General features: G+C 47.4%; 1 protein-coding gene across 2 annotated transcripts in view; it reads left to right on the top strand.

Annotated features, from left to right (window-relative positions):
• LOC119930044 (connector enhancer of kinase suppressor of ras 2-like) overlaps positions 1-22,204 on the top strand; it is a 266,115-nt gene that overhangs the window by 28,067 nt on the left and 215,844 nt on the right. For both annotated transcript variants that reach the window (XM_038748473.1, XM_038748472.1), the window contains exon 2: positions 5,010-5,094. In XM_038748473.1, the coding sequence (XP_038604401.1) occupies positions 5,031-5,094 (64 nt within the window). In that variant the 5' untranslated portion in view covers positions 5,010-5,030. The remainder of the gene's footprint in view (positions 1-5,009; positions 5,095-22,204) is intronic.

Raw genomic sequence — 22,204 nt, 5'->3', positions numbered from 1 at the left:
CAAGTTTCTACACTCCTCCGGAACATCCAGTGGTTGTGCATCCAACTCTGCATCAAGCAGAAACTCTTAATCACCTTGCCCCCATCCAATCAATCAATCGTATTTATTGAGCGCTTACTATGTGCAGAGCATCCATACAACCCAGACTGCATATTTTGTTCCCCTAATACCAACCTACTGATCTTATTTGTCTCACCACTTTCCCACATCCTGCCTCTGACCTGGAATGCCCTCCCTCTTCATCTCCAACAGACCATCACCCTCGTTGCCTTCAAAACTGAACTAAAAGCACGTCTCCTCCAAGAGGCCTTTCCCAACTAAGCCCTCCTTTCCTCTTTCTCCCATTCCCTCCTGCATCACCACCCTTGCATTTCCACCCTTTATTCACCCTTCTCTCAGCCCTACAGCACTTATGTCTATATCTGTAATTGATTTCTTTTAATGTCTGTCTCCTCGTCCAGACTGCAAGCTCATTGTAAGACTGGGACCGTATCTGCTAATGCTGTTGTAGTTTACTCTCCCAAGAGTCTAGAATAGTGCTCTACACATAGTAAGCGCTCAATAAGTATGATTAATTGATTCTATACTTCCCACTTGCTTGGTTCAGTACAGCACAAAGTGTGTGCTCTAAAAATGCACCTCCTCCTCTTCCTCAGCCAGCTGTTGTGGAGGGAAGGGGTTAGTCAGCTCTTGGGGAGAGTGGAGGATTTCAGTGACTCAGGATAAAGGAACAAGGTCGAGAGTCCCTACCTGGAATCTCCATCCTCCTTCTCCCTTGCTCCTGTCTTGGCAGAGTGAGGTAACTTGGTTTGACACATTGTTTTACTGTTTGCAGGAAAATCTCTCTCCCCTATTCACATTTTTAATACAGCTCGCAGCTCGCGGCTCGGGAAGTCACAAAGAGTGCTAATGTGCACACACAGCGTTTGCTTTGCATTATAACCATCAACAGGGCAAGAACAACGGGGAATTTGCTTGATAGGAAAAAATCAGTGTGGGAGCTGGCTCCACCGTCTCATCAGAGAGCTTTTTTTCAAATGCAAAATCTTCAGCTGAGAGGTTTTTTCAAATGCAAAGTCCTCAGCTGTGGTCATTTTCCAGTCACACATGACCAAGATGGATCTTTTGGGGAGGAGAATGCCTCTCCCATCCCCCTAAAGCTCTTGTCATCTGGGCATCCAAGGGAATGTTTGCCAAGCCACTTGAGTGGCTACTTTGAGTCAGGGATGATGGGGGGAAAGATACCAACACACGGTTTGCAGGATGGTATTTATTCAGCGCTTCCTCTAGGCCCAACACAGTGCTAAGAGCTCTGGTTCCTCTAATGCCAACCTAACCATCTTATTTATATGCCATTGACCTCTTGGCCACATACTTTCCAAGCGCTTAGTGCAGTTCTCTGCACACAGTAAGCACTCAATGAATACGATTCAATGAATGAATTCTCCCTCTTTATAGCCAACTGATGATCACTCTCCCCGTCTTCAAAGCCTTATTCAAGGCACATCTCCTCGAAGAGGCCTTCCCCAACTAAGCCCTCCTTGCCTCTTCTCCTATTCCCTTCTGCTTCACCCTCGCATTTCTGGGCAAAGACTAGATAGTCAGATCAGACCCCATCCCTGTCCCACGCAGGGCTCCTGGTCTGGAGGCGGCATAGTGGGTTATTTACCCCCAGAGATGGAGAAACTGAGTCCAGAGAGGTGAAGTGACCTACCCAAGGTCACACAACAGGCCTGTGGCTGAGGCGGGACTAGAAGCTGGGACTCCCGGTTCTTTCCACTAGCTCACACTGCCTTGCCGTGACATCTACTACATGCAGGGCAGTGTAGTGAGCACAGAACACTATACTAAGCTCCTACTAAGCAGGACAAAGCCAAAACAGCACCGGGGCTGCCATCAAACACAACAGCACAACTGGGGATTGTCTTGTGTGTTTGTGTTCTGTATGGTCAGGACTGGGGGAAGGAGGAGTCCCACATTGGGCTTTATATATAGCTATATGTTCAGCTATATGTGCACCCATCAGTGGTATTTTTTGAGCACTTACTACATGCAGAGTACTGAACATCTGACAAGACAATTACTCCCCCCACTTCAAAGCCATCTCCTCCTGGATCTCTTCCCTACCTAATCCCACTCTTCTCCCTTCTGCATTTCCCTGACTCACCCCCTTTATTTTTCCTCCCCATCCCAGCCCCACAGCACTTATGTCCATACCTGTCACTGATTTATTTATATTAATGTCTAACTCCCCCACTAGACTCTATGTTTGTTGTGGGCAGGGAATGTGTCTTGTTACATTGTACTCTCCCAAGCTCTGCACACAGTAAGTGCTCAATAAATACGATCGAATGAATGAATTTGGGGATGTGCAATACAATCGAGGCGGCAGTCACAATTCCTGCCTACGAGAAGCTCACGGTACACAGGTGACATTCATCAACACGCACATGTCACTGCTGTCGCGAGCCCCCGGTTTGTACCAACCAGGACCTTCTTGGACCGGGGGAGCCTCGGTGACACGGAGTAGAGTTCAAACCACACCTCTGATCACCAGGGTTACTGTGGAAAGTTTTCACTTGGTTTTAGCAGGATGCAAGGGAGTGACACGTACACACCCCTGCTCCACCAAGGGTCCAATACCAGTCTGTGGTCAAAGGACCCCCTTCTGCCCATTCTGCTTCTTTCTGCTTCCAAGTGCTGCTGCTCTCCTGCTACTCTAAGCATGTTTCCTTCTTGCTTCTCTGCATGCTTCTGCTCCTGATGCTTGCTTCTGCTTCTGATACCTGCCCCGCTGTGATTCACAGCGACCACCTTTTATCTGGCTAAGGTGTCGCAGCTGTGGCTCTACGTAATAGTAATCAATTGGTCCAGGCCCCGTTACTGGATAGAACAGGGAGAGAAAGCCACACTTCCCTCCATGCCCTGCCCGTCCAGGCCCGCTCAAGTACAGCCCAACATTTCCTTCACCAATATCTTCCTTGTCGTTGTTTGCGAGATCACAAACAGTCGCTAACAAGGCAGCTTGTTGTGGGCTCACCACAATGCCAGTGGTGTCTTCTTGGAGTCTTTCTAGGAAGGGCAACTGCGTGTATGTACGTGATGTGTGCAAAGCACTGTACAGTGTGCGCGTTTGTGCACAGCTTGGGATCAATCAATCCCAATTAATCAATCGATTGATCCACGGTTGTTAGTCCTATGTTGCAGAGCCGTGGTCTCAGGGCTTGTGAGTTGGCGGACACCCTCCCTGCCCGTAAGGAATTTAAAGGATTCCAGAGGTGGGGGATGAACTAATTGAAATAATAATAATAATAATGGTATTTGTTAAGTGCTTACTATGTACCAAGCACTGTTTAATCTCTGGGGTAAATACAAGGTAATCAGGTTGTCCCACATGGTGCTCACAATCTTAATCCCCATTTTGGGAACTGAGGCACAGAGGAATTAAGTGGCTTGCCCAAGGTCACACAGCAGACGAGTGGTGGAACCGGGATTAGAACCCATGACCTCTGACTCCCAATCCCAGGCTCTTTCCACTGAGCCACGTCAAATTGGGTTAGACCCACTTCCTGTCTCACAAGGGGCTCACAGCCTCAATTCCCGTTTTTAAAATGAGGTAACTGAGGCATCTAGAAGTGAGGTGACTTGCCCAAGGTTACCCAGCAGACAAGTGGTGGAGCCAGGATTAGAACCCATGACCTTCTGACTCTCAGGCCCGGGCTCTATCCACTATGCTGTGCTACTTTTAATATTGGGAATGAAAGTCCATCTGAATACACTTAGGCACAGTAGCATGGCGGTTGGTTCGAATCCCAGCTCCGCCACATGTCTGCTGAGTGACGTTGGGCAAGTCACTTAACTTCTAGGAGCCTCAGTTACCTCATCTGTAAAATGGGGAGGATGACTGTGAGCCCCACGTGGGACAACCTGTTCAACTTGTATCCTCCCCAGTGATTAGAACAGTGCTTTGCACATAGTAAGCGCTTAACAAATGCCATTATTATTATTATTATTATTATTATTATTATTGTTATTATATTTGTGTTGGGACTTTTGGGTTGATCCAACTGATCGCTCCTCTAATGCTAACCTTCTCACTGTACCTCATTCTCATCTCTCTCTCATTCATTCATTCCAGTCGTATTCATTGAGCACTTACTGTGTGCAGAGCACTGTACTAAGCGCTTGGGAAGTACAAGTCAGCAACATATAGAGACGGTCCCTACCCACCAACGGGCTCACGGTCTAGAAGGGGGAGACGGACAACAAACAAAACACGTGGACAGGTGTCAGGTCGTCAGAGCAAATAGAATTAAAGCTAAATGCACATCATTAATAAAATAAAATAGTAAATATGTACAAGTAAAATAGAGTAATAAATCTGTAGAAACATATATACAGGTGCTGTGGGGAGGGGAAGGAGGTAGCGCAGGGGGGATGGGGAGGAGGAGAGGAAAAAGGGGCTGACCCCTCAACCACCTCCTGCCTCTGGCTTGGACCTCCCTCCCTCCTCAAGTCCGACAGACAATAACTCTTCCCCACTTCAAAGCCCCATTCAGTCGTATTTATTGAGCGCTTACTGTGTGCAGAGCACTGTACTAAGCGCTTGGGAAGTACAAGTTGACAACGTATAGAGACGGTCCCTACCCAACAGCGGGCTCACAGTCTAAACTGTGAGCTTCCGCCCCTCCTTTCCATAAAGCAGCAGTGGAAGCAGCGTGGCTCAGTGGAAAGAGCCCGGGCTTTGGAGTCAGAGGTCACGGGTTCAAATCCCGGCTCCGCCACTTGTCAGCTGTGTGACTTTGGGCAAGCCACTTCACTTCTCTGGGCCTCAGTTCCCTCATCTGTAAAATGGGGATTAAGACTGTGAGCCCCCCGTGGAACAACCTGATCACCTTGTAAACTCCCCAGCGCTTAGAACAGTACTTTGCACATAGTAAGCGCTTAATAAATGCCATCATTATTATTATAACAAAGTAAATAAATAAATATGTCCCTTTTCATTTCAGCGTGATCCCCCGAGACCAAAGATGGCACTGGTGATGGAGCCCATTAGCAAGTGGACAGCCAAGCAGGTGACCACGTGGATGAAAGGTATGGTCCTATGTGGTGGACGGCATCTGAACGGACCACGGTTCCTTGGCCATGCCACTCCGAACCCGCCCGGGGTGGGTCAGACTGGCGGTGACCGGTTGTTCGGGTTTGGCCCGTGAGGCTGTTGGGCGGTTATCTGGTTTGGCGAGGACTTTGGCCTCTGCTTTCATTCTTTCAGTCAGATTTATTAGACCATGAGCCCCATGTCTGCCTGTTAATTCATTCACTCAATCGTATTTATTGAGCACTTACTGTGTGCAGATCACTGTTAATTCATTAATTCATTAATTCATTAATTCATTCATTCATATTGAGTAAGCGCTCAATAAATACGATTGATGATGATGATGATGATGATTCATTCAATCGTATTTACTGAGCGCTTACTGTGTGCAGGGCACTGTAGTAAGCGCTTGGAAAGTACAATTCGGCAACAGAGACAGAGACATATTTATTGACTATGTGCGGAGCATTCATTCATTCATTCATTCAATCGTATTTATGTCTGTCTCCCCTCTCCATTCGTTCATTCATTCAATCATTTATTAAGCAGCTGGAGTCATTCATTTGTTCATTCAATCGGATTTATTGAGTGCTTACTGTGTGCAGAGCACTGTACTAAGCGCTTGGGAGACCAAGTGTTGAAGAAGAAGGTGTCCATCCTGGGGCCATTTTATGGTGCCCCAATGGACCATTAGGGTCGGCCTATGGCTTCCACTGAAGCGCAAACTCCTCTACGCTATAAATTCATTGTGAACAGGGAATGTGTCTGTTTATCATCATATTGGACTCTCCCAAGTGCTTAGTACACTGCTCTGCATTCAGTAAGCACTCAATAAATCCGCTTGAATGAATGAACAAATGAATGAATCCATCTGCCGGGCTATGGGAAAGGGTCAGGGGACCAACTTTGCATTGTGTGAATGTGTGCGTCGGGGGGTGTTGACCCCAGAGCTTAGCGCCTAGCGATGGTGGAGTCTTCCCTTGGTAGGCGCCTAATAAATACCAGTAGAAATACAATAATAAGGGAAGCAGCCTGGGGCGAGGGAGCAGACGGTGGACTTTGACAAGTTAACGGGTTTGCGGTTCGGTCGTTCCTTGATTTGCAGTCCAGTGTTCGCTGGGTGCCGTGAGGGTGCCGGGGAGCGGACAATAAGTATAAGCCTCGCCGCAAGGCAAGCGCTCAATAAATACTAGCCATTGATGGAGTGATGGTTGGGGCTCCTTCAGGTGCTTATGACTAGTCGTGCCTGGAAAGTGAGACTTCTTCAGCCCTGCTAGAACGATCCCTGCTCCTTGTGGGCAGGGAATGTCTCTGTTTTATTGTTATATTGTACTCTCCCAAGCGCTCAGTACAGTGCTCTGCACACAGTAAGCACTTGCTAAATACGGCTGATTGATTGATTGTCAGAGGCCTGGGCTGGGCCAGGCTGCGGTGGGGAAAAAAGGACTTTGGCAAATCCATGTCACAACCCTGACAGAGGCGTTCTTTGTTTTTTTAAATAAAGATGGGATCTGATGATGGAATAATGGTGACAAACAGCATGACCTAGGGCATAGAGCAAAGAGCTTGGGAGTCAGAGGCCCTGGATTCTAATCCCAACTCCACCATTCATCTGCTGTGTGACTTCTCTGTGCCTTCCTTTCCTCATCTGTAAAACGGGGATTAAGACTGTGAGCCCCAAGTGGGATTGGGACTGTATCCAGCCTGATTAGCTGGTATTTACCGCAGTTCCTGGCACACACACAGTAAGCGCTTAACAAATGCCACGGTAATTATTTCACCTGGAATCCCTTTGGCAACAATTATGTGAGGGTGCGGTTCGAAGATGATGTTTCTGATGGCGTGGGTGTAGCCATGAGAGGCTGGTGGTATTCGGAATTTCATCCTGGGCCAGTGAAAGTACTCTAATGCTCGTTTCCTGACATTGCTCAGACACCAGTGGTGAAGAGAACAGGGCAGACTTTTGATTCCTCAAGGTAGTGATGATGGGGACCTGGGTTCTAATTCCACTTCAGCCACCAAGTTCTAGCCACCAAGTTTAGAGAAGCAGCGTGGCTCAGTGGAAAGAGCCCGGGCTTCGGAGTCAGAGGTCATGGGTTCAAATCCCGGCTCCGCCACGTGTCTGCTGTGTGATCTTGGGCAAGTCACTTAACTTCTCTGAGCCTCAGTTCCCTCATCTGTAAAACGGGGATGAAGACTGTGAGCCCCACGTGGGGCAACCTGATCACCCTGTATCCTCCCCAGCGCTTAGAACAGTGCTTTGCACATAATAAGCGCTTAACAAATGCCAATTATTATTATTATTATTATTAGTCCCAGCTCTACCACTTGTCTGCTGTGTGACATTGGCAAGTCACTTTTCCTCTCTAAGCCTCAGATTTCTCATCTGTAAAATGGGGACAAGAAATCTCCGCTCCCTTCCACTTAGACTGTGAGCCCCATGTCGGTCTGTTAATTCATTCATTCAGTCGTAGTTATTGAGCACTTACTGTGTGCAGATCACTGTTAATGTCTGTCTCCCCTCTCATTCATTCATTCATCATCATCATCAATCGTATTTATTGATTCATTTATTTATTTATTATTTATTATTTATTTATTTATATTTAGTATTTATTATTCATTCATTCAATCGTATTTATTGAGCACTTACTGTGTGCAGATCACTGTTAATGTCTGTCTCCCCTCTCATTCATTCATTCATTCATCATCATCATCATCAATCGTATTTATTGATTCATTTATTTATTTATTATTTATTATTTATTTATTTATATTTAGTATTTATTATTCATTCATTCAATCGTATTTATTGTGCGCTTACTGTGTGCACAGCACTGTACTAAGAGCTTGGGAAGTACAAGTCAGCAACATAGAGAGACGGTCCCTACCCAACAATGGGCTCACAGTCTAAAAGAGGGGAGACAGACATCAGAACAAGTAAACAGACATCAATAGAATCAATATGAATAACTAGAGTTGTAGATATATACACATCATTAATAAAATAAATAGAATAATAAATATGTACATATACTCACAAGTGCTTTGGGGTGGGGAGGGGAGGAGAAGCAGAGGAAAAAGGGGGCTTAGTATGGGAGAAAGGGGGACTTAGTCTGGGTTTAGTCTTAGTCTCTCTGGACTGTAAGATCATTTCGGGCAAGGAATGGATCTGCTAATTCTGTTGTATTGTACTCTCCCAAGTGCTTAGTACAGTACTCTGCATATAGTAAGCGCTCAATCAATATTGTTCATTGACCGATTGATTGATTGATTGACGGGCTGTGTCCAACTTGATTATTTTCTTATGGTATTTGTTGAACGTTCACTATATGTCAAACACAGTTCTAAGCACCAGTAAATCAGGTTGGACACAGTCCCTGTTCCACATGGGGCCCACAGTCTAAGTACAATGGAAAACATACTAAATCCTCATTTTACAGTTGAGGAAACTGAGGCACAGCAAAATTAAGTGACCTGTCCAAGGTCACACAGCAAGCAATTGGCAGAGCTGGGATTAGCGGTCCTGTGAATTTGAGGGCCGTGGTCTTCCCGCTAGGCCATGCTGCTTGGCGCCTAGTAAGTTCTTCATAAATATCATTGTGGTTAATTCATTCATTCATTCAATCATATGTATTGAGCGCTTACTGTGTGCAGAGCACTGTACTAAGCGCTTTAATGGGAGTGACTCTGGGGGTAATGAGATTTATTAAGCACCCATTGGGGACCATATACAGTACTAAGCACTTGGGGAAGTATAGCAGAAGCATGAATCCCATTCCCTCCAACTAAGTTCAAACAACTCATGAATCCACGGCATTTTATGAGATACTTACTGAGTGTCCACTGTACTAAGCATTCAGAAACAGCAGGGCATAGTGGTTAGAGCATGGGCCTGGGATTCAGAGAAGGTTATAGGTTCTAATTCTGGCTTGTCTGCGGTGTGACCTTGGGCGAGTTACTTCACTTCTCTGTGCCTCAGTTAGCTCATCTGTAAAATGGGGATTAAGACTGGAAGCCCTCAGTGGAACAGGGAATGTGTCCAACATGATTTGCTTGTATTCTGCCCCCAGCGCTTAGTATAGTGAGTGACACATAGTAAGCACTTAACAAATACCATTATTATTATGATTATTATTATTGTTCAGGGAGAGGACAGCATAAGCTAGAAAGCTGTTCCCTGCCCTACAGGAGATAAAAGTCTTGAGGGAGGCAGGAGATAAAAATTATTTACCAACAACAGGAGGAAGAACAAGGATATAGCCAGCAGCAGGACACATGTGGCAGGATGAAATAAAGAAAATAATTGTGTATTTGCAAATTCTTCTTCTTCTTGTTCTTATTTTTTTAATTTTTTTATAATGGCATTTATTAAGCACTTACTATGTGCAAAGCACTGTTCTAAGCACTGGGGAGTTTACAAGGTGATCAGGTTGTCCCACGGGGGGCTCACAGTCTTAATCCCCATTTTCCAGATGAGGTAACTGAGGCCCAGAGAAGTTAAGCAACTTGCCCAAAGTCACACGGCTGACAAGTGGCAGAGCCAGGATTTGAACCCATGCACTTAGTATGGGACAAACACTGTTCTAAGCACAGGGGTAGATCCAGTTTCATCCCGTGGAACATAGTCCCTGTCCCACATGGGTCTCACAGCCTAATGAATCAGTCAGTGGTATTTACTGAGTGCTTATCATGTGCAGAGCATTGTACTAAGCACTTGGGAGAGCCCAATACAACAGTATCGTTAGGCCCATCTAAGTTGGAAGGAGGACAGTTTTTCTGAGAAAAGTGAGGCACGGAAAAGCGAAGCTTTCTCTTCCTCCCTTCGGGGACCTACTGAGAGCTCACCTCCTCCAGGAGGCCTTCCCACACTGAGCCCCCTCCTTCCTCTCCCCCTCACTCCCCTCTCCATCCCCCCATCTTACCTCCTTCCCTTCCCCACAGCACCTGTATATATGTATATATGTTTGTACATATTTATTACCCGATTTATTTATTTATTTTACTTGTACATATCTATTCTATTCATTTTATTTAGTTAGTATGTTTGGTTTTGTTCTCTGCCTCCCCCTTTTAGACTGTGAGCCCACTGTTGGGTAGGGACCGTCTCTATATGTTGCCAACTTGTACTTCCCAAGCGCTTAGTACAGTGCTCTGCACACAGTAAGTGCTCAATCAATACGATTGATTGATTGATTGATTGAAGCAATGTGCCCAAGGTCACCCAGGAGGCAAGAGGCAGAGCCAGGATTAGAACCCAGGTCCTCTGATGCTCTTTCCATTAGGCCACCCTGCTCCTCTAAGTCCCCTTTCTAGACTGTAAGCCCATTGTTGGGTAAGGACCGTCTCTATATGTTGCCGACTTGTACTTCCCAAGCGCTCTGCACACAGTAAGCGCTCAAGAAATATGCCTGAGTGGATTGAATGATTGAATGAAGTCCACAGGATGGGGATAAAACCACGAGGGCTAGAGGTGGGTACTGGGTGGATGCCACGCGAGTGTTGGGATTTCATCGGAGAGATGACAGGGGTTCGGTCTCCCGCCCATGGTGCCCAACCGCTGGGAGTGAGGGAACACCACTGGCCTTTTCTACGGAGCGGAGGCCGGGCCGCCAGCCCTGAGCTCTGTCTTCTGTGGGTGCAGTCATCATCAATCGTATTTATTGAGCGCTTACTGTGTGCAGAGCACTGTACTAAGCGCTTGGGACAGACTTGAGACCACTCAAGAGGCTGAAAGGGAATGTGAGGGGCTTTGCCAATTAGGGAGACGAGGAAAGTTTGACCATTCTGGCCGATTTCCCAGGAGGAGACTGCCTTCATTAGCGTTAAAAATGAAAGTGTGAATGACTTTCCCGTAAGCGGTGACATTTGAGCAGCCAACAAAATTCCCGTTACGCTAGAAGTCAAAAAATGGTGTAGGGGAGGGGAGTGGGAGGAGGGAAGGTTTCTTGCCTCTTCTCATCAGGAAGTAAAAATAATAATAATAGTGGTATTTGTTAAGCCAGGCACTATACTCAGTGATGGGCTGGATACAAGCAAACCGGTTTGGACGCAGTCCCTTTCCCACATGGGGCTCACAGTCTCAATCCCCATTTTACAGGTGAGGTGACCGAGGCCCAGAGAAGTGAAATGACTTCTAGACCACAAGCCCGGTGTGGGCAGGGATCATCTCTCTGTTCTATATAGAATTCTATTTATTTTATTTTGTTAATACATTTGGTTTTGTTCTCTGTCTTCCCCTTCTAGACTGTGAGCCCACTGTTGGGTAGGGACCGTCTCTCTATGTTGCCAACTTGTACGTGTACAGTACTCTGCACACAGTAAGTGCTCAATAAATATGATTGATTGATTGATCTCTCTTTATTGCTGAATTGTACTTTCCAAGCACATAGTACGGCGCTGTGCACACAGTAAGCACTCGATAAATACGATTGATCCCAAGGTCACAGAGCAGATAAGTGGCGGAGCTGGGATTAGAATCCACCACCTTCTGACTCTTCCGTGCTCTATCCACTACACCACACTGCTTCCTATCTGCACAGCACAGCACCAAACGCGTGGGAGAATACTGTAGATTTCTGTAGACACGGTCCCTGCGCTCAAGAAGCTTACTGTCTAGTGGGGGAGGCGGACACGTACAAACCGTCTTGTCTTATGTTGTCGAGTCTTCTAGACTGTGAGCCCGTTGGGGGTAGGGATTGTCTCTGTCTGTTGCCAAATTGTAATAATAATAATAATAATAATAATAATAATAATAATAACAACAACAACAATGGTATTTGTTAAGTGCTTACTATGTGCCGAGCACTTTTCTAAGCACTGGAGTAGATACAAGGTAATAATAATAATCATTAAGCACTTACTATGTGCAAAGCACTGGTCTAAGTGCTGGGGAGGTTACAAGGTAATCAGGTTGTTCCACGGGAGGCTCACAGTCTTAATCCCCATTTTACAGATGAGGGAACTGAGGCCCAGAGAAGTGAAGTGACTTGCCCAAAGTCACACAGCTGACAAGTGGCGGAGCCGGGATTTGAACCCATGAACTCTGACTCCAAAGCCCGGGCTCTTTCCACTGAGCCATGCTGCGAATTGTACTTTGGTCTTCAAGACTGTGAGCCCATCTTCTAGACTGTGAGCCCACTGTTGGGTAGGGACCGTCTCTATATGTTGCCAACTTGTACTTTCCAAGCGCTTAGTACAGTGCTCTGCACACAGTAAGCGCTCAATAAATACGATTGAATGAATGAATGAATGAATGACTCCCAAGCCCAGGCTCTTTCCACTGAGCCACGCTGCAAATTATAATAATAATAATTTTGGTATTTGTTAAGTGCTTACTATGTGCAAAGCACTGTTCTAAGCGCTGGGGGGGATACAAAGTGATCAGGTTGTCCCATGTGGGGCTGACAATCAATCCCCATTTTACAGATGAGGTAACTGAGGCCCAGAGAAGTTAAACGACTTGCCCAAAAAGTCACCCAGCTGACAAGCGGCAGGGCCGGGATTTCAACCCATGACCTCTGACTCCCAAGCCCAGGCTCTTTCCACTGAGCCATGCTGCTTCTCACGCTGCTCCAAGCGCTTAGTACAGTGCCCTACACACAGTAAGTGCTCAATAAATACGATTGAATGAATGAGTCGTTCCCACCACAGACACATCTCTCCCGGAACGCCCCGCTCTCCATCTGCAATCGTTCTGGGAGTGGATCCGGAGAGTTGTCTTGGTAAAAATCTGGAAGCGGTTTATCATCGTCTCCTTCCACGCAGTTTAACTTGAGTCTCCACCCTCGACTCTCTCCCACATCGCCGCTGCCCAGCACAGGTGAGTTTTGACTTGTAGTAGTTGTCACTTGGCCACTCATAGTCACCGGCCAAGCTAGGAATGGAATGAGTGAGCCTCTGCTTGACTCTTCCTCCCGTAGCCAAGACTGGTAGAGGACTGGAAACTCTCCAGGTGCCACCCTGAGAGGGGGGCCAAACAGTAGAATCAAAATAAATAAAAGCGAGTGAGAAGCAGTGTGGCTAAGAGAAGCAGCACGGCTCAGGGGAACGAGCCCGGGCTTTGGAGTCAGAGGTCAGGGGTTCAAGCCCCGGCTCCACCAATTCATTCATTCATTCATTCATTCAATTGTATTTATTGAGCGCTTGCTGTGTGCAGAGCACTACTAAGCGCTTGGGAAGTACAAGTTGGCAACATATAGAGACGGTCTCTACCCAACAACGGGCTCACAGTCTAGAAGGCGGAGACAGACAACAAAACAAAATATATTAACAAAATAAACAGAATAGTAAATATGTACAAGCAAAATAGAGTAATCAATCTGTACAAACATATATACAGGTGCTGTGGGGAGGGGAAGGAGGTAGGGCGGGGGGATGGGGAGAGGGAGAGGAAGGAGGGGGCTCAGTTTGGGAAGGCCTCCTGGAGGAGGTGAGCTTTCAGTAGGGCTTTGAAGCGAGGAAGAGAGCTAGCTAGCTTGGCGGATGTGTGGAGGGAGGGCATTCCAGGCCAATTGTCAGCTGTGTGACTTTGAGCAAGTCACTTCACTTCTCTGGGCCTCAGTGACCTCATCTGGAAAATAGGGATTGAAACTGTGAGCCCCCGTGGGACAACCTGATCACCTTGTAACCTCCCCAGCGCTTAGAACAGTGCTTTGCACATAGTAAGCGCTTAATAAATGCCATCATCATCATTATTATTATTATTACAAGTGCCTGGACATCAGTAACAGGTGTGACAGGTAGATGGCAAGTAGGAAGAGATGGCAAATCACAGGCTCCTTGTGAGCATAGATTGCGTCTATCAAGTGTATGATACCATCCCAAGCACTTAGTACACCTCTCTGCACATTTCTAGACTGTGAGCCCACTGTTGGGTAGGGACCGTCTCTATATGTTGCCGACTTGTGCTTCCCAAGCGCTTAGTACAGTGCTCTGCACACAGTAAGCGCTCAAAAAATATGATTGAATGAATGAATGAATGAATATATGTTGCCAGCTTGTACTTCCCAAGCGCTTAGTACAGTGCTCTGCATACAGTAAGCACTCAATAAATACTATTGAATGAATGAATGAATGGTAAGCAACCAAATAGCACTGATTGATACCACTGTCCCCTGTGGACTGTAAACTCATTGTGGGCAGAGAATGTCCCCGTTTTTTGTTGTGTTGTATTTTTCCAAGCTCTTAGTACAGTGCTCTGTCCCAAGTAAGCGCTCAATAAAGATGATTGATTGAATGAATTGGGGGTGCTCAAAATTTGGGTGAAATTCCCATGTTTTGTGTTGTTGCATGTCTCCCCTTTCTAGACTAGCTCCCCCACTTGTCTGTTGTGTGACTTTGGGCAAGTCACTTCACTTCTCTGGGTCTCAGTTCCCTCATCTGTAAAATGGGGATTAAGTCTGTGAGCCCCCGTGGGACAACCTGATTACCTTGTATCTACTCCAGCGCTTAGAACAGTGCTTGGCACATAGTAAGCGCTTAACAAATACCATCATCATTATTATTATTATTACTCTCCCAAAGCCGTAGTAAAGTGCTCTGCTCACAGAAAGCTCTCAATAAATATGACTGATCGACTTAATCCCTACCGTTTCCACGCCCCTTTCCCCCCCCCCATCTTTTATTTGAATGTCTGTCTCCCCCTCTAGACTGTAAGCTCCTTGTGGGCAAGGATCAGGCCTACTGCAAGTGTTTGTATAGCACTCTCCCAAACGCTTAGTACAATGCTCAATAAATACCACTGATTGATTTTTTTTGACTCATGAGGAAATTGAGGCTCAGAAAGGTTAAGTGACTTGCCTGTGGTCACCCACCAGGCCAGTGGAAGAGCCGGGACTCAAACCACCCTCCCTCCCTCCCAACTCCCTGCTCGGCCAGCCTCCTCTCCTTGATGGTTACTAAAACACTTTGCGATTTACTAGACAAATGTTGACTTTTCTGCAGACCTCTTCCACAGCCACCTACCACAGAGGGGGGGAGAAAAAGCCTGGGGCGGAAGGCGATGCGATGAGGGAAATGCCTGCTGTTTCTCGGGGAGCTGTCAGCCTAGCATAAGGAAAGCACTAATTATCCTAAACAGGTCAGTCAGGAAACATTGCTCAGTGAGAGAGAAAGAGAGAAAGAGAGAAAGAAATCCCAGAGTGCGGTGAAGTGCAGCGGGATATGGAAGCAGGATCTCCGGGCCGAGGCAGCTTCTGGCCTGGTGGAGGTCTGCAGCCTGCCCTAGTCATCGCTCCTCAAATTCATTCATTTATTCATTCATTCATTCATTCATTCATTCAATCGTATTTATTGAGCGCTCACTGTGTGCAGAGCACTGGACTAAGCGCTTGGGAAGTCCAAGTTGGCAACACATAGAGACGGTCCCTACCCAACAGGGGGCTCACAGTCTAGAAGGGGGAGACAGAGAACAAAACAAGATAAAATAAATAGAATATGGACAAGTAAAATAAATAGAGTAATAAATACATGCAAAAGATCACTGTGGCTTAATTATGAAGTAGGATTTGTGCCCTGCCAAGCACAAAATGAGAGTCAAAGGTCATAGTGGAGAAGCAGTGAGGCCTAGTGGAAATACCAAACTCCTGAGAGTCAGAGGACCTGATTCCAGTTCTGCCACTTGTCTGCTGTGTGACCTTGGGCAAGTCACTTCACTTTTCTGTGCCTCAGTTACCTCATCTGTAAAATCTGTTCTTGGATGTCCTCCTGTCACCTCAAATTTAGTAAGGCTAAAATTGAACTTCGTTCAAATGCTAACCTTCTCATTGTACCTCCATCTCGTCTATCTCGCCGCCGACCTTTCACGCACATTCATTCAATCGTATTTATTGAGCGCTTACTATGTGCAGCGCACTGTGCTAAGTGCTTGGGAAGTACAAACCAGCAGCATATAGACATGGTCCCCACCCAACAGCGGGCTCACAGTCTAGAAGGGGCATATCCTACCTCTGGCCTGGAAAGCCCTCCCTTCTCACATCACACAGATAATATGGAAAGAGCACGGGCTTGGGAGTCGGAGGTCGTGGGTTCGAATCCAGGCTCTGCCACTTGCCCGCTGTGTGACTTTGGGCAAGACACTTAGCTTCTCTGTGCCTCAGCTAACCTCATCTGGAAAATGGGGATTAAGACTGTGAGCCCCATGTGGGACAACCTGGTGACTCTGTATCTATCCCTGTGCTTAGAACAGTGCTTGGCCCATAGTAAGCACTTAATAAATACCATTATTATTATTATTCAAGACCTTTCTGAAGGCCCATCTCCTCCAAGAAGCCTTCCCTGACTAAGCCCTCCACTTCTCTTCTCCTACTCCCTCTGTGCCGCTTTTATTGCTTCCTTATTCAGCACTTAGAACAGTGCTTGGCACATAGTAAGCACATAACAGTTACCATCATCATTATTATTATTATTATTCATCCTCCCTCCAAGCCCCACAACATATATGGATATATCTGTAATTTATTTATTTATCTACTTATTCATTTATTTATATTAATGTCTGTATCCCCCTCTAGATTGTGAGCTCGTTGTGGGCAGGAATGTGTCTGTTGTTATATTGTACTCTCCCAAGCACTTAGTACAGTGCTTTGCACACAGTAAGCACTCAATATATTCGAATGAGTGGATGAATGAATAGTCACCCGGGCTCTTGGCACTTTTTCAAATAGAATACTAATTATGGTATTTGTTAAATGCTTACTATGTACCTGGCACTGTACTAAGCACTGGGGTGGATACAAGCAAATAGAGTTGGACACGGTCCCTGTCCCATGTGGGGCTCACAATCTAAATCCCCATTTTGCAGGTGAGGTAAGCTCATTGTTGGCAGGGAATGTGTCTGCTTATTGTTACAATGTACTCTCCCAAGCATTCAATACAGTGCTCTGCACACAGTAAATGCTCAATAAATGTGATTGAATGATTGAGCGAATACAGTGCCTGGCACAGAACAATTGCTTAATAAATACCACACACACACAAAAGAGAGGGCAGGAGTAAGATGGTGGCAGTGAGAGCCACGACAATGAGGTTCATTATTTCATTTAATTGTATTTATTGAGCTCTTACTGTGTGCAGAGCACTGGACTAAGCACTTGGGAAATACAAGTCGGCAACATATAGAGACGGTCCCTACCCAACAAAGGGCTCACAGTCTAGAAGGGGTAGACAGACAACAAAACAAAACCTGTACACAAGTGTCAGAACCATCTGAGTAAATAGAATTACAGCTATATGCACACCATTAACAAAATAAATAGAGTAGTAAATATGTACAAGTAAAATAAATAGAGTAATAAATCTGTACAAATATATACAAGTGCTGTGGGGAGGGGAAGGGGGTAGGGCAGAGGGGGGCAATGGGGAGGAGGAGAGGAAAAAGAGGGCTCAGTCTGGGAAGGCCTCCTGGAGGAGGTGAGCTCTCAGTAGGGCTTTGAAGGGAGGAAGAGAGCTAGTTTGGCGGATGTGGGGAGGGAGGGCATTCCAGGCCAGGGGGAGGACGTGGGACGGGGGTCGACGGTGGGACGGGCGAGAACGAGGCCCAGTGAGGAGGTTAGTGGCAGAGGAGCGGAGGGTGTAGGCTGGGCTGTAGAGGGAGAGAAGGGAAGTGAGGTAGGAGGGGGCGAGGTGATGGACAGCCTTGAAGCTGAGAGTGAGGAGTTTTTGCTTGATTCATAGTTTGACAGGCAGCCACTGTAGAGTTTTGAGGAGGGAAGTGACATGCCCAGAGCATTTCTGTATAAAGATAATATGGGCAGCAGAGTGAAATATAGACTGAAGTGGGGAGAGGCAGGAGGATGGGAGATCAGAGAGGAGGCTGATGCAGTAATCAAGTCGGGATAGGATGAGAGATTGAACCAGCAGGGTAGCGGTTTGGATGGAGAGGAAAGGGTGGATCTTGGCGATGTTGCGAAGGTGAGACTGGCAGTTTTTGGTGATGGATTGGAGTGTGGGGTGAACGCGAGAGCGGAGTCGAGGATGACACCGAGGTTGCGGGCTTGTGAGATGGGAAGGATGGTAGTGCCGTCTACATTGATGGGAAAGTCAGGGAGAGGACAGAGTTTGGGAGGAAAGAAAAGGAGTTCAGTCTTGGACATATTGAGTTTTAGATGGAGGGCAGGCATCCAGATGGAGATGTCCTGAAGGCAGGAGGAGATATGAGCCTGGAGGGAGGGAGAGAGAGCAGGGGCGGAGATGTAGATTTGGGTGTCATCAGCGAAAAGATGATAGTTGAAGCTGTGGGAGCAAATGAGTTCACCAAGGGAGTGAGTGTAGATAGAGGACAGAAGGGGACTGAGAACTGACCCTGGAGGAACCCCTACAGTAAGAGGATGGGAAGGGGGAGGAGGAGCCCCCGTAGGAGACTGAGAATGAATGGCTGGAGAGTTAAGAGGAGAACCAGGAGAGGACAGAGTCTGTGAAGCCAAGGTTGGATAGCATGTTGAGGAAAAGGGGGTGGTCCATAGTGTTGAAGGTAGCAGAGAGGTAGGAGGATTAGGACAGAGTAGGAGCCGATGGACTTGACAAGAAGGAGGTCATTGGTGACCTTTGAGAGGGTAGTTTTGGTGGAGTGTAGGGAATGGAAGCCAGATTGGAGGGGGACTAAGAGTTGGAGTTGAGGAATTCAAAGCAGCGAGTGTAGATGACTCGTTCTAGGAGTTTGGAAAGGAAGGGTAGGAGGGAGATAGGGCAATAACTCGAAGGGGCAGTGGGGTCAAGAGAGGGTTTTTTTAGGATGGGGGAGATGTGGGCATGTTTGCAGGCAGAGGGGAAGAAACCAGTGGAGAGTGAGCAGTTGAAGATGGAAGTTAAGGAGGGGAGGAGGGAAGGGGCGAGAGTTTTCATAAGATGAGAGGGAATGGGGTTCGAAGCACAGGTGGATAGAGTAGCACTTGAGAGGAGGGAGGAGAGCTCCTCTGAAGATACTGCTGGGAAGGATGGGAGAGTAGTGGAGAGGGTTGAGAGTTGGGGGGGGTGTGGGGTGGAGGGGAGGTGACTTTGGGGAGCTCAGACCGACCTGATGGAGTTAATTTTACTAATGAAGTGGGAGGCCAGATCGTTGGGGGTGAGGGATGGAGGAGGAAGAGGAACAGGGGGCCTGAGGAGAGAGTTAAATGTCCAGAACAGCTGATGGGGATGATGGGCATGGGGTGTCAGTAAGAGAGGAAAAATAGTGTTGCCTGGCAGAGGAGAGGGCAGAGTTAAGTCAGGAAAGCATAAACTTAAAATGAACAAGGTTGGCTTGGTGTTTAGACTTTCACCAGCAGCGTTCAGCTACTCGAGCATAAGAGCAAAGGAGGCGGACAGTGGCAGTGATTCAAGGCTGTGGGTTAGTGGTGCGAGAGCGGCAAAGGCGAGCAAGCGAGTTGAGTAGAGAAGGTGGAGTTGAGAGTAGTAATCTGGTCATCAAGACTAGGTAGAGAGGATAGGGAGGCGAGGTGGGATGTGATGCGGTAGAGTGAAGGGGCTGGCTTGAGAGGAATGAAACACATGAGGTTATAGTGGGAGAGGAGCCCGGATAAGTAGGGGGAGGGAGTTGATGGAATGCCTTAAAGCAAGGTGGTCAGGAGCTAAGTGATCAATGTGAAGAGGAATGGACAGCCATTTTGGAAGGGCGGGGTGGAGTCATTCATTCATCCAATCGTACTTATAGAGCACTTACCATGTGCAGAGCACTGTACTAAGTGCTTGGGAGAGTACAATACAACAATAAACAGTTACATTCCCTTCCCACAACAAGCTTACAGTCTAGAGAGGGAGAGTCATGTGGGAACTTTAAGTCCATCTTTCGGGCCTTGGGAATAGTGGTCCTGATGAATATGGGCCACCCTGCCCAAGGAGCTCAGAAATTCCAACTGTTTTCCTCCTGTTCCCTTTCCCCCGAACTCCTCTCGGCTCCATGGGTTTTCCACGGTGAGCAGTCCCTCTCCCGGCGTCCTACGTCTGTCCCTGAATTCGAGAAATCCAAAATCCCTCTGTGGAAAGCTTTCATGAATTTGTCTGTCCATAAGCGTTATTTATGGAGGGCCCGCTCAGGGCCTGTCAGAGAGCTCCAGGAGGACGCGTGGTGGGATAGTGGCAAGAATGAGCCTGATATAGGCCTGTCTCAACTCCCACACACCGCTTCCATCCCACCTCCACCAATTGTCAGCTGTGTGACTTTGGGCAAGTCATTTCACTTCTCTGTGCCTTAGTTACCTCATCTGTAAAATGGGGATGAAGACTGTGAGCCCCCCGTGGGACAGCCTGATCACCTTGTAACCACCCCAGCGCTTAGAACAGTGCTTTGCACATAGTAAGTGCTTAATAAATGCCATTATTATTCTACAAGATGGAGCCACAGAAGCCCAAGAGAAACGACGTGTCGCAGCAGACAGCTCACAAAAACCACCCCAGCGTGAATTCTGAGCAAGTCCAAAATAATAATGATAATAATAATAATAATAATGGTATTTCATTCATTCAATTTTATTTATTGAGTGCTTACTGTGTAGTATTTGTTAACTGTTTACTCTGCACCAGGCACTGTACTAAGCGCTGGGGTGGATACATGCAAATCGAGTTGGACACAGTCCCTGTAATAATAATAATAATAATAATAATAATGTTATTTATTAAGCGCTTACTACGTGCAAAGCACTGTTCTAAGCGCTGGGGAGGTTACAAGGTGATCAGGTTGTTCCACGGGGGGCTCACAGTCTTAATCCCCATTCTACAGATGAGGTAACTGAGGCCCAGAGAAGCGAAGTGACTTGCCCAAAGTCACACAGCTGACAGTTGACAGAGCTGGGATTTGAACCCATGACCTCTGACTCCAAAGCCTGTGCTCTTTCCACTGAGCCACACTGCTACTCTGTACCACGTGGGGCTTCTAGTCTTAATCCCCATTTTGCAGATGAGGTAACTGTGGCCCAGAGAAGTGAAGTGACTTGCCCAAGGTCACCCAGCAGACAAGCGGTGGAGCTAGGATTAGAACGCATGACCTTCTGGCTCCCAGGACCGTGCTCTATCCACTAGGCCGTGAATAGACCCGCAGGCTCCACGCCTGCCAACTCCTCCCTCCATCCCCATCTCCGCTTCGAGCCGGCCTTCCCCCTGACACCAGTTGCAGACGCAGCAAAACAAATAGAGTCCAACGAATTCGGTTGGCGCACTGATTAGAAGTACTGCATCGATCCTATTCGGAATCACGATGGGTTTAGCCGGAGGGCTTTCCTTAGCATGTAATTCCCTGATTTTTTTTTTTCAAGCCGGCTGAAAGGAGCAGGAAGGGGAAGGAGAGGAGACCTCGGCCTGGCACCCGCTGACGTCAGCGGGGCTTGTTAACATTCACATCACACTGGACTCAGGCAAACCCCTCTCCGCTGCCTCCTCGCTTGGCATTAAATCACGACCCGCTCTGCAGCGAGCCGCCCAGGGCCCGGACTGCGTCGCCCTCCTCCTTCCCTCCCCCTATTTCCCTGCATCCTTCCTCCCTCCCACCCACTGTCATCTAGTTCATCCCTCAGATGGTCTGCCCATGCCACCAGGAGTCCAGTGGGAAGGAGAAGGGTGGGGAGGGGGCTGCAGAGGGTGGGTGGGAGTCTTGGGCCCGTCTTCCCACCACGTCTTCGGTTCCCTGGAGAGCGATGCTCTCCGAGCGGCCGTGGTCTGTGCCAGCACAGAGACGGGGAAGCATTAAATCGCCAAGGCCCATCGGGCGGGCGAACAGCCGGAAGACAGTGCCACTCGGGGACAGAGGATAGCACAATATGCCACCCGGCACCACCGTTCCTGTCACAGGCCTGACTCTTCAACCACTAATTTGCAGACCTAGGCCACTTCCCCGTTCTCCTCCTCAATTTACATTCTTTCAGCCTCTTTCTCCCCTGCAAAATCGCAAGCTCCCCGCGAACGGGCATTGTGTCGATTATCCCAGGTGTACTCTCCCAAGAACCTAGCATAGTGTTCTCCACAGAGTAGCAGCTCCCTCGGTAGTACTGATTCCGGGGAATGGGAAGCTTTTGGAAGGCCGACGGCTTTGTGGAAGAAATGCAGTTCCGGGAGGCAGAATATCATCAATCATCATCATCAATCGTATTTATTGAGCGCTTACTGTGTGCAGAGCTC

This window comes from Tachyglossus aculeatus, chromosome 6, assembly GCF_015852505.1.
Source record: "Tachyglossus aculeatus isolate mTacAcu1 chromosome 6, mTacAcu1.pri, whole genome shotgun sequence".
Classification (NCBI taxonomy): Eukaryota; Metazoa; Chordata; class Mammalia; order Monotremata; family Tachyglossidae; genus Tachyglossus; species Tachyglossus aculeatus.
The sequence above is the reverse complement of the archived record's forward strand: the minus strand, read 5'-3'. Positions and strand labels throughout refer to the sequence as shown.